General features: G+C 38.6%; 1 protein-coding gene across 4 annotated transcripts in view; it reads left to right on the top strand.

Moving 5' to 3' along the window:
• Positions 1-1,251: 1,251 nt before the first annotated feature.
• gabrg2 (gamma-aminobutyric acid type A receptor subunit gamma2) overlaps positions 1,252-13,639 on the top strand; it is a 52,374-nt gene continuing 39,986 nt past the window's right edge. For all 4 annotated transcript variants that reach the window (XM_044221992.1, XM_044221991.1, XM_044221989.1 and 1 more), the window contains exon 1: positions 1,252-1,775. In XM_044221992.1, the coding sequence (XP_044077927.1) occupies positions 1,660-1,775 (116 nt within the window). In that variant the 5' untranslated portion in view covers positions 1,252-1,659. The remainder of the gene's footprint in view (positions 1,776-13,639) is intronic.

Here is a 13,639-nt window from a genome sequence, read left to right as displayed (position 1 = left end):
TTTAATCTAGGTGTTTTTTGTGATTTATTAATTAATTTATCTTTATTTTTCTGCTTTCTCTTGAAGTAGGATTAAAAGATATTTGAAACTTGCCTTTCAAGCAATGTGTGTGAGCGAGAGAGAGGGAGAGGAGAGGGAGTGATCTTGCAAAGTGTAACAGCAGTATCAAAGTAATTTATGAGACAGTGTGGGACAGGCTACCATTTTGTATTCAAGATTATGAACACATATTTTTTCTCAAACATCCCCTCAAGGAGTCTGTGGAAAGAAGTAACACCCTAATGCAGGAGCATTAGCATACTTATATAAGAACATAGAAATGGGTACTAGAGCACCTTAGAAAGGACAATGCAAACCTCAGGATACTCTCCCTGGATAGGTTTCAAAATATGTCAAGACTTGGAAAACCACGTATATCATAAAATAATCATGTATGCTGCCTAAATATGAGCATATCCTCTGGCACAGGTTACATTCCTAATTAACTTCATTCAGTAAAACAATCAATTAATGAACAAAATAAACAGCAAAGTAAATTAATCAGATTTATGGGCTCCATTTGGGGATTAATATATTTACTGTTAAATCAACTGGGCCGTGAGAGCCCTCATTTAAGCAGCAACAAATTGAAGGAAGCTGTCCTTGGTGCTGATTGGTGGTTTGTAATGCAGATGAAACTAATAGAGCTGTCCGAGGTGCTGAAAGCGTGACTGGACTAGACTCATGCCTGCGGCTCAGTAAGGATTCCAAATAGATCTGTGTGGCATCAAGGACACACACAAACACACACTTCTCCACCTGAGATGATTTGTGTAATTACTTGTACAAGAGTTACTTTGTCTGCACTGTAGGTAGAAAAAGTGCCAGTGAATCGTGATTACAACTTTCAGTCTTCTATAGACCCTCACTGTGGTTACACTGATACTGCATAAAATGGTGTGTTTGCTCCTAGCCTGTTAGGGACCCCATGATGTCTCATTTTGTGAGCCCCTGCACTGCATTGTGTTAATTGCTGCATCACATTATTTGGCAGTAATTGCCAAATGGTGCGAGTTTTACACTCACACCAGCATCCAATACTTGGATCGTCACCATCTTAACATAGTATCGTTTTCTCATGTTAAAAATATATTTTGATTAACAACCATCACGTGGTATACACCAATAGTGTGCTAGCAGTTAAAAAATAAAACCACCAATTTTTTCCTGTAGCACCAAGCTAAGGCTTTCCCCCGTATTCTATGCAGCCCTGCTTCCGCTTGGTGAAACCACGCATGTGTTGATCCGTGCTGCAGCAACGTGCATCAGTTCCTCTCTGACCCCACTGTTGATCTGCATTCAGACTGAGGCTCTGCTGGTTTTCTCAGCTGCTCGATATTACTGTAGCTTATACAGGGGGGAGGCTTCGCCGTCTGAGGCAGTTTTTAAGGCCCTGCTAGGCAACGAGAAAGAAAAAAAAAACGAAAAAAAAAAAAAACGACCGATACGAAATCAAGCTTTCGACTCGTTTCGATTTTGTTTTGGCTGATTTCACTCCACCGCACGTCCGCCTCGGGTCTAGAACTGCAGACCCGCTACCGCTAACGTGCGTAATGTATCGTAGAGAGGAAACACAGTGAATAGACGGACACGTCCATCTGCAATAAAGAGGAAACGAAGATGGTGATGATGGCTTCACCAAATGTAGCCTCCAAATGTTCGACAGCAATGGCGAAGCCCTCCTTCCCCCTGAAGCTGTTTCTCTGGGTTTTTATTGTCGTTAATCTCCCTACAAGGTAAGATATCAATGCGGGATATTTCCTCTCAAAAACCATGATTCTGTGTCGGCTCTGTTGGTAGATGTTTCTTATTTTAACAACACATCATTTTGCGGTGCCTCCCATCTAATGCCAACACAACCCTGCTATTAATGGGAATCCTGAACGATTAGGTCGCTGAGGGGAATCTAGTTTTAATAGAAAACCTCGGCATGTAGTGTACATACCAGTGGTATAACTGTGATACTAATTTTTTAGAGAGACACAGCGACACATGCATCGCATTACTGGGAGATTTCATGTATATATATATATATATATATTTTTTTTTTTTTTTTTTTTTTTTTACAGAAAACAAAAGGACAGCTGCAGACTGCCTTAAATATGTGTTGCGGTGGACATCAGATTATTTAACACCGGGTATTTTTGTAGATAAATATTTGTCCAGTATCTCTAACAATCTGTCCGGCGTTAGGAATAGCATAGTGGCAGGCTAATGTGCTTGAAGCTAAGGCTACATATAGTCTCTGCTAAGCTGTCTTTAAGGATCAAGTCAATTCTAAGAGCCAAAGCCTCAGTATTGAACGCGTGTGCCGAATAGCTATATGCAAACGGTCTTTTATAATAAAGACAATTTGAGTATAAATCAGGGTACGTTTCATCCCACGTATTTGAAATAAAAAAAAAAAAACAGTTCAAAATGGCAGACAATCACATAGAGAATACAAGTGTAAAGGCACTATAAGGACAAGGATAACACATATGGACTGATCCTTGTCTTACACACACACACACACACACACACACACACACACACACACGGGCAAAGGACTGCCATTTCAGCTTTAACTGAGGTGCAGATTTGAGTTTGTTTGAGAGAAGCAGGTTGTCCCTGTCAAGACATTATTCCCGAGTACTAAGATAAGAATAGTCAAGAGGAAGGATGGCAAGGCTCCTCACATCGCTTTCGTCTTGTGCTGCTGGAGGGTGAAAAATGGAGGAAGATAAATCAGCCGACATTCAATCACGTCATGCTGATCCCAACCTCAGGGCTCCCTGCCCAGCCTACATTGTCAGGCCTGTGTGTTTCTAATTGTATGCACAAGTAGTGTTCACAATATGCTTGAGTAAACACAACACCGGGTCCTATTGAATTGCACCCAGAATTGAGACATATGAGCAGGTTATGGATTTTATAAGTTGTGCATGAGTGATTGAAGAGCTAGATCGAAGCAAGTGGCATTTGGGTGCTTCTTAAATGTGAGCTCTTTATGTAAACACCTGTATGAAGGTAATATATGTGGCTCAACATAGTTATCACCCAGTGACATTGAGAAAAAAAAGTAAATACTTTATATACAAGTCCCGTGTACTGTATGATAATTAAAAGACAGCTAATGCTCAGTAAGTTGCATTGAAAGTCATTTGTGATTTATGTATGAAACCTCTTACATAAGACGTCTCTCAAGGCCTCAGGCATGCTTTCAGTAATCTATGCAACTTTGTGACTCATTGGCAGTTACTATGTGTAGTGATTGCATCACCATACATTAACCCCAGTGCACAGTTTATTACTGTTTTACATCAAAGGTATCACAGCATCCATGTTTGGCATCACAACCTGTAAGTAGATGCAGATATTTTGTTGCAAATGTTTTGGCATGTAGTAAAATATAGTCAATAAGTAGGCTTGAGATGTAGGCCCAGGATCCACTTAGAGAGTTTGTAAACCATGGGATCATGGCCATGACAGAAGGAAGTGATGTCAGAGTGAGGAAGCGCTGCTCAGATTTTCTATTAGGCTGGGTGATGTTTAGTGTTCTGCAAACTCACCTCAAGCATTTTAGGCGGCAGATTTTCAGTTTTTATTTTTCTAACATTAACTGCTCTAGAACAAATATTAAAATACTAATTTATAATTCTCATTGATTAACAAGAGCCTATATTGGATTGATGGACAAGGACACTGATATATGTACATGGGACATTACAGTCAATCACATTTCAGGATTGCCATTAAGTTTAAGCTTTCATTAACTCATACATGTCAGTGCAAATTTTCACATTTGGTTATACTGAATAAGAAAGATATTTTCCTCTAATGCCTGCCAAATAATAATACATTTCTTATGTAATTTCTCCATAGAAAGTAGTGAAAAAGTACATAACAATGATCATAACTGGTAAAAATGAATTTAGATTTGTAGTATTCTTTAGTTCTAAGTGTGGATGATGTGGGACAAATTTCACAAGAGAACAAATGTTATGGCAATTTTGTGAATTCAATCCTGAGTAATCACGATTCACTGGCACTTGTCCAACCTGCCACTATTTGTTTTCTAGTTATCCCCAAACAGCATTAATTATCATCAAATGACCAGTGTTTGCATTGTGCATCACAATGCAACCCCCCCTCCCCTCAAAACCTAACAGGGCAGCAGTGGATGGCCGCCCACCATTGAGTCTGGTTCTGTCCAAGGTTTCTGCCTCTTAAAGGAAGTTTTTCCTTGCCACTGTCGCCAAATGCTTGCTCATGGTGGGATTTGTTTGGTCTCTGTAATTAATATTATAAAGAGTACGGTCTAGACCTGCTCTATAGGAAAAGTGCAATGAGATAACTTCTGTTATGAGTTGGCGCTATATAAATATAATTTAATTGAATTGAGTTGTTTATAAGTAACTGCAGTTCCTTTAAAATCCCATCCCTTTAAATAGGAAACTACAATGCAGTGGACTCAATCAAGCCTCATACGCTATCTGCCTCTTGTCATCACTTGGAAAGGGTTGGGCTGTATAATTCTGACAAACTGTCAATCTGTCATGTATCCCATAATAACTACCATATGTATTTATGTCTCAGAATTTGTGAAATGTAGTGGATAGCAAGCAGATGTCAATCTTCTTTTTTCCTATGTTGATTTAAGACAGTTTGAAAGAACAGTAGAAGATGACAGTCAAAGCTCATAGCTGCCTATTGCTTACAATTTCTGTCATATTCGTCAGGAAGGAGGTATTGAGGTCAGAGCGATTTCATATTTCTGAGATACAGTGAGGAGGGTGTGAATTAACAGCAGTGGTATTTACTCTCATTTACTCAGCTCAGTAAGTATCACAATCAACTTGAAGTAGGGTCATGGCTTTTGGCATATAACATGTCTAAGGCTTTGTTCAGACTGCAGGCAAATCCGATTTGTTTGTCAAATCAGATCTTTAAGACTGTCCACACTGCAAGTGATCAGATTGGATTTGTGTGTCCAGACATTACCAACCTATCTGCATGGGTTGCTGTGGTAACGACGTTGGCATCAGTAACTACCTACGGTGGTGATGTGGCTTTCCGACGTGAAAGAAATCCATCCATCACCTCGCCCTCCAAACAATTGTGCTGTCAAGTTGCCGTGCAGAACAGAACGGAAGTGCCACGTATACAAGCCTCCTCCGCGTGCTCCTCCATCGCTAAGTTTGTCTGGTGCGATGGAGGAGCACGCGGAGGAGGCTTGTATACGTGGCACTTTTGTCACTCTGGATTTGACGTCGTCATTGTGTGTCGCATTGCGAATGACGCAAAAGACACTTTGAAATCCAGTTTGAGCGGCAAGAGTGTCCAGACTGTAGAAATCCGATTGGAATCGTATTTCAAAATGTGGCTTGGATCCGATTTACAAAAATCACATTTCATGTGGTTTTTTGCTGTCCAGACTTTCAAAAATCAATCTGGCTACAATCTGGATGTGCCAAAAACCGGATATGGGCTGACAGTCTGAACAAGGCCTAAGACAGTCTCCTATCTATAGTCTTTTCACTATCACCATCCCTGCTGTCTCAGTCCTGATACAGTAGTTCTATCTTTATCCAAAGAGATTCTGTGGACAAATATAGATCTTTTTTGGCTACCCTTAATCCAAAAGGGTTTGTGCATTCCTATTCCAAGGACACAAGTACACGGCAGGTGAATTTATGATACTTTTAAAACGAGTCTGCCAATGTTTTGTTTCCCTCCGTGGCAATATATATGGCCTTCTTTTGTGTGCTTGGGATAGTTTATCATTAAACATTCAATGTTGCATTACATTTGGGCTTACTGCAAAAGTTATAAGCACCGCAATTTGAATGCAGTCGTAAAGCTCATCCCACCATCAGACTTTAAAACATAGAATCCTGCTATCACTCTCTTATTGATCGAGAAGCTTTTTAATCCACCAACTAACGCTAGACAGCATCTTAATGAGTTATTAATATTTTATGTTGTTGTTAAGGGTTTGTTTACATAATCTTTAAGTCAAACATTTCTGTTGTATATGTCAGTATAACAAGAAATTACTGACTGAGCCTTTAATGTGATACACGAAATTGGCAACATAAGAAATTGGCCTAATCTGCCTTATTGTACTAAACCGCTGAGAGAAACTGAAAGTCAATCTTGCATGCTAATATTAGCTAATCTATTTGATCCGGTTAAGACTGGACTGAGTGAAACCTGTAAAAACACTGGTTCTCACTGCCAGAGGTCCGTTAAGTAGAGCAAGCTGACAGGTGTCCAGGTGATTGGTTGTTACAATTGGTTGTACAGTCCTGTATGTGAGTACCATAACTGCAGATCAACCTGACTGATCCACTCTAAATGCTTACAGTTTGTTCATTAGTAAAAAGTCACCACTGCATTGTGTTATTTTGAAAGCTTATGAAAGGAAGGTCATAGCAACAACCTGATGTGCAAGAGTGGTTTGTTGTGCTGTTGCCATATGGGCAGGACCAGTTTCAAGTTGGTTAATAATAAGCATGTGGGTTCAAAAGATTTGATTACCTTATTACAACTTCATGTGGATGCTAATGGTAGGCACATAGTTGTTTCCATAGCTGATATTGCTATCTTTACCCTCCTTATAAATACTTTTGAACATGTAAAACTGCAGAGGATGGAACAGTTTTCTGCTGCTTTACATGAAACCTGAGATATGATTTGAATTGAGACCTGTTCAATAGTAGGGACAGGTTTTGACTGCTGCATATAGAGCAGGTGAGAGTGCTTCTTGATGATGGTGCTAAATGTGAAGGGGTAGAATATATGAAACTATCAGATTGTCCTCATTGAGGGTAACTGTGAACACAACACTTAACTCCAGTACTCTCCATCATTACATACACAGTCGCAGACATACATATGCATGAAAAACAAACACGAATACAGACACAAACACATACCAGCACGCACGCGTGCAACACACACGCACACTGGCGCAGACCTCTCTGTGGATCTTCAGGTACCAAATTAGTAGGCAAAACCTCAGATCTGCCTGCAGTGGAGAACACATGGCTCTGCCTTTGATGTGCTCGTCTTTGGAACATTTCCATATACACAGAGATACTCTGTGAGATGAATATAGATGATAATTGCAGCAACCTGAAAAAACACCAGATATTTCATGTTCTCACACCCTTCTCTGCCCTGTTTATCATCTATCTATCTATCTATCTATCTATCTATCTATCTATCTATCTATCTATCTATCTATCTATCTATCTATCTATCTATCTATCTATCTATCTATCTATCTATCTATCTGTCCCAGAGACAGGTACTACTCCCTGGATATATTTTTTATAACATCCAGTAAGGCATATCTAAAAGAGTCCACCTGAGTAAAATAATTAAAATTTAATGTTTTAGGCACTAGTGTTATAGTGGAGATGGATGGCACTTAATGGCACTTAATGCAGTTTAAGGAAGAGTGCTGGTCAAAACATTATTCCTCGCGCCCAGCCAAAGAACATGAGAAAGCTATTAGGGCTTCTATCCTTGTGCTTTACCATGGAAACAGTGTCTTTTTTTCTCACCATTTCTAATTCTTTATTATTTCATAAAGAAGTCTATTTTCCTCTCATTGCTCTAAAGCCGGGGTGCACGGTGGCAGAGCGGCTAAAGCTCCTGCCTCCCAATAAGGAGATCGTGGGTTCGTGGGATCGATTCCCGGACCAGACCAACATCACACAATCTCTCTGGGTGGAGTCTGCATGTCCTCCCCGTGTTACCGTGGGTTCTCTCCGGGTTCTCCGGCTTCCTCCCACCGTCCAAAGACATGCATGTGTAGGTTAATTGATAACTCTAAATTGCCCGTATTGAATGAATGTGAGAGTGAATGGTTGTCTGTCCTTGTCTGTGTCTGTGTTAGCCCTGCGACGAGTTGGCCACTGTCCAGGGTGTACCCTGCCTAAGGCCCAAAGTCACTGGGATAGGCTCCAGTCACCCGCGACCCCTAACGGGACCAAGCGGTAGAAAATGGATGGATGGATGGATGCTCTAAAGCCTTGCTGAAAGCTCACAACTGCAAGAGTGGTTCTTCCTTGGAATCTCTGTTTCTATTTGTATCTACCCTCCATCTATCATTTCAATTCAATTGGGCTTTATTAGCATGGGAAACAGATGTTAACATTGCCAAAGCATGTGTGAAATAAAACCATAAACAGAAAAAATGTGCTATAATTTTTCCTTTTTGCCCTCTACCTTGTTTCTGATGCATTGTGCACCTAAACAAATTTATCAAACAGCCGCAAATGCAAGTTTGCTGTCATCTGAGGCACATCTTGCATGTAATTAATGAAGTAGGCCTCTCTTTAATGCATGTGCGCACAAGGAAGATTGCACAGATAGCAGGAGATATGAAATGTGTGGTTGATTGTACATTCCATTGGATATTACCCAGGTTCTTGAATTTACAGTCTATATTTTCATGGAAAATTAGCTCCCTTCAAAGAGCGTGTGTAGTGGGAAGATGAAATTAGACTTATCCTATATTCTATAGAAATCTTAACAATTAGCTTAAAGACAAGAAAAAAAAAATGTTTAAAAAATTAAGAAAAATAAATGACAAAATCTGTCTACAGAGGGGGATTGGGAGTTATGGCTTTGTCATCAACAAAACATTGAGCTTGACATTCACCTGAGCTGCTACAGTGCTGAGATATTGTAGATACCAGCAAGATAATTTGTCTTGTTGTTGAATGGTTCTCTATAAATCAAAGTGCTTTACATAAGATATAAAAAAGCATTAAGACAAGATATTTAAAAATTAAAGACCCATATAAACACATATAAAAAATACAATACAATAGTGAAACTGATTTAAGAGCACAGTGCAGTTACAGTGGAGGGCAAGATATGAATGAATAGTCCCAGATTTAATTTAGTAAAAGGCACTGGCAAACGGCATTTAATTAAAAGAAATTTAATTTGGAACAGACCTCAAGTTTTTCGGGGAGTTTTATTTTCCCAGATATGTGAGAAATGTGGTGCATAGAAACACTGCTCCTCCATATTTAGTCAAGATACATAAAAAGTATATCTATTCTTTTTAAACAAGACATGCTTTCTTTTGCACCATTTTTTGTCATTCCATAGCTTTTTCAGTTCCTTAGACAGTAGTATGAGTACTTAAACCTTTCTTGATAATATTATGATAAAAACTTGATCAATAATAGAAGCCTTAATCATTTTATTAGTAAGCCTTGCGTATTTTGAAATGTTGTTACTTCTTCACATAACATTGTCTTGTCACTTCTTTTTACATCCTTTTGAGGTTGCTAATCTCAGGAAAATCCCACCACTGAACTGCACTTTTTGAACTGTCCCTTCGTGCACTAAACAGGTCTAGAAGGCAGTCCCAGACACTGATTGCATAATGAACTGCTGTCTTAGTAAATCACACACTAATTAGATACACAGATAGTGCTAGCACAAATTGAATGAAAATATGCAGCGCAGATTTGCCCTGTGCTTTTATGTACATAATTCTGGCCTACAGTATCTTTCACTGACATACACACATCACGTACATGCTTTTCTGTCTGTTCTTCTCTTTCTGTCAGAGTAGCCTACAGAGTAGCCTACATACACATCTCACCCCTGCCCACTGGCCAGTGGCAGAGCCAGGCAATTTTCAAAGGGACGTGACGGGACCAGTGGTCATTTTGGGGTGGCACAGAAATCACTGATATATGAACATAAAATGCATCTAACTAGAAAATAAGGGCCTATTTTAGGCACCTACAACATGTAACTCTACATTATTTGGAATTCAGGCAGTGGTGGAATAGATCAAATAATATTCAGTGTATCCAACATTTTTTTCTTCTTATTCCTGCACATAAAGTAATAAAGAAGCTTACACTATAGGTACAAAGTACAAATGTCCCAAACTACAGAGTATTACAGTACTACTGTTCTGAGAGCAGATGTTCAGCTCAGCTTATGGTGCTCAGCAGCACTATGAGCTCATTCTCTATCACTATATCATCGGGGATACAGAGACAGACAGATACATAGTTAGAAGGAGTATTGTCTGATTACATTATACAGTATGTAACCAATAAATATAATCAACATATACATAAAGCCAAGAATTATTGGTTCAGAATAAATGTCACATCTCAAAAAGCTGCAAAAACATTTGAAAGTAAATCACAATAGAGGCTTTTCACAGAATGTTTGTATAGTTCTTTTTTTTCAACATGGCTGTCTGTAATCACTGGTACCCACTTTCAAAAGAAAATGCCTAATTTCTGTGCAGTGGTAGAGTGGGTCTGATTTATATTATGATTGGTTAGTGTGTATTGATGAGTATAGTATAGTTTATATTAAGATTGATGAGTATTATGATTTATTTCAATGTAGCTAATCTAATCAAGTTACTGTAGCAATAGGTTAAATATTGCAGCAAATGAATGTATCCTTTAGCAGAGGTTAGAATGTGTGTTTGCTATAACTTCTGTTTGGATTATCTAAAAACAGACCCCTACTAGGCAGAAATGATACTGGTGACTTACGATTTGAAATAAAACAAAATGCACACATACTGTACATACACTAATGAGCAGTGAGTAAACGCCTATACACTAACACTAGGTCAGCATCGTGCATAACCATAAATATTGTCTCCAATTTCCCTGGTTAAAATTATTCAAAATATAATTTGACTTAAACTGGTATGACTCAAAATGTAACGATACATCTTTTTTGTGCCTCCTGAACAGTTCACTTATGGGAGATAGCTTTACCTTAGGTTTTTGCATGATACATAAAAAGGTTAGCTAACGCTAACTGCTAAGTTGTAAAGTCAAGTCTCCAGAGGCGCTCGTGGACCACCTAAGTGGATGTGTGTGCACACCTAAAATGCATCCCAGGTGTGTTGTGGCTGTATAGATATGGTTCCGCCTCTTAAAAAAAAAACATTATTCTGCCCAATAATAAATGCCCGAAGAAGACAATTACGACTGCGGTGGCCTATAGGGAGGCCTGGCTTCAGTCCTCGGTGGCCACGGCCATACCTTGCCACCTACGTGGTTGCCACTGGCAGTACAAACCTTCCCTCTTATTGCAGACAGCACTATGTAGTGCCAAGTCTCCTGACATAAAATAGTCCTACTCGATGGGTGCATGCTGTTGTTAGCCTATTAATTTGCCCTAATGCATTATTGTTAGCATATTAATTTGCCCTAATGCATTATCATTGGAGATCACATACCTCTAGTTTCTGATTAGGTCTCAAACCTGAAAAAAGATCTATTGTAACAAAGAATAAACCTTCATTCCAGACATATAATTTACCAAGATCATACTTGTCTGTGGGAGAGCAGGAAAAACATTTACAGCTCCGCTGTGGTGGTATTTGTGGTCAGGGGCTCTCGAGACATCATTATCCTTTCAGTTTGAGACATCTGAGGTGAGGAAGTAAACTCAGGAAAATTGGTCTTCTCCAGCTGTCACGGAAGCTTGGGGTGCCTAAAAACCGTCTTTATGATACGACAAACAATTCTGCCAACAAGTTCCTCAACTTTGCCATCTTGGAATTTATTCATTATTTTTGTAGAGTCACTGAGTTGAAAATTGAAGAAGAGCTTTTGCTGTTATTGAAGGTCATCATGGAGATCGTAATTCAAACTCTGGGCCTGACAGTAAGAGTTTATGACATTCTTCCATATGTTTAAATTTCTTTTGTCACATTTATACAGTGAAGGCCATTTTGAGAAACAGTGGGAAGACTTTGAAATTAATTTTGGTTTGTTTCTCACTGTTAAAATTTACTTTTTGCAGTAATAAAACCCAGTACTTTGAAGTTAATGTCTTAATTTATCTAGTCCTTCATCACAAGCGTGTCTCATTGGTCAATAGACACTTGACACTTAGTCACTAAGAACGTATGCGACTGTAGCAGGTGCTGGGACAAAGCTATGAAATGAACAGAAATTTGGATAAGTAAGACCACAGCTACATACTTAAAGAAGTTTGATGATTTTGTACATTTGTGATGAAACACCACGAGGAATGTGATGTCTGATCCAACCATGAACTCGACTGAAATTGTCAATACAATTGTGAACAACAGTCTCAATGTTTTCTCTCTCACACACATATTGATAATAGAAAAATCAGCAGATTCAGTTATTCAATATTAGACCTTTCAATTAAATTAAAATTAGAATGTGTCCATTCTTACGATCTGAAAGATGCCGTTACATGAAAGAGGTTTAAAAGAGTTTACTTTGACTCACTTGTTGGCCTGGCCATTTTGTCAAATTCCAACTTCTATTGAGTGAAAACTGACACCCCACCCCCACCCTTGAGAAGCTCTCTCACACAGCTTTTTTGGGGAAAGCTGTCCACATGGATGGAAGCAAACAAAAGGCAAAACATCTCACTTTGAAAGAGTGACTATTATTGAACAAGTTTCAATCTTAAGAGAAGAAGAAATTCATGAGTCCTTATGATGAATCTGTCCAGGTGCGAATTTAATGTTCTGTCCAATTTACTTGCTGACTATCTAACCACATTACTTTAAACATTACATCTCTCCATTGGGAAAAAGTGTGCACAAGGCTTCCAGGAGGACAAAATTAATGATGAAAGCGATGTGTCACATAGATTATAGTGGCTCTCAACTGGTGTGGTGGTGCACACTAATATGCATTGATGTAGGTTCCAATGAAAATAAACAAAAAAATGTAAAACTCAGATAATGAATTATCTCCTTTAAATCATCTAATGGCACGTCCCCTCAGAGATTCCCATCAGCCAAAAGCTCTCTATAAATCTATTTTATATCCTCTTAGATTAGCAAATGTACAAGCCTTTTCAGGCTATGATTGTTTTGTGGTTCTGCAATTTTTGCATCTTGTACAAGTGCTCTACGGCAAGAGCAAGACTGAGAACCATGGGATTATGAAAAAAAATAAATAAATCAAGATGCCATCTCCATGCAGGGAATGCAAAGATCTGAAGCAAATAAATTCAGCCCTTTCATCTCATTTTCACATCAACCATCAGATAGCACACAGTTTGTTTTTACTTGTCTTATCTGATATAGTCTGAATATATGATGGGATTGGTCTCAAAATACCGGTGGGTTCTTTACCAAAACACTGTGCCTTAAATTGTCCTAGATGTGGATTAAGTTTAAAATATCTGATAGGAGTATCAATCTGAATCAAACTAAAGGGGCATGTTTGAAGAGACACTTTTTCAATTTTTTGCAAATTACAATATATGCACAAAATGGCATTGCCGCAAGAATTTAGACATCTCACAGTGAAAAAGCTGTATATTGTAGACTGGTACATAATGTGGGCAACATGACTTTAACTTGTTAACTAATCTTTAACTAATTTGATTAATGGCAAACTTATAGTGTGAAAAAATTGAGAAAATGCATGCTCTGCATCACAAGTTTTGCACTGAATGTGTACCATAGTTGATTCATATGTGAATCCTATATAATGACCACTTTATTTCACTCTTTTCTGTAACTCATATTAGCATTTTTCAGTGATGCAACTACTTAGTTTCATGAGAAATAACAGAGGCAAAATGGAAAGGGAAGATTAATCGCATA

The sequence above is a fragment of the Siniperca chuatsi genome, linkage group LG14, assembly GCF_020085105.1.
Source record: "Siniperca chuatsi isolate FFG_IHB_CAS linkage group LG14, ASM2008510v1, whole genome shotgun sequence".
NCBI classification, from domain to species: domain Eukaryota; kingdom Metazoa; phylum Chordata; class Actinopteri; order Centrarchiformes; family Sinipercidae; genus Siniperca; species Siniperca chuatsi.
Note: the sequence above shows the minus strand (reverse complement) of the source record. Positions and strands in the feature narration are given on the sequence as shown.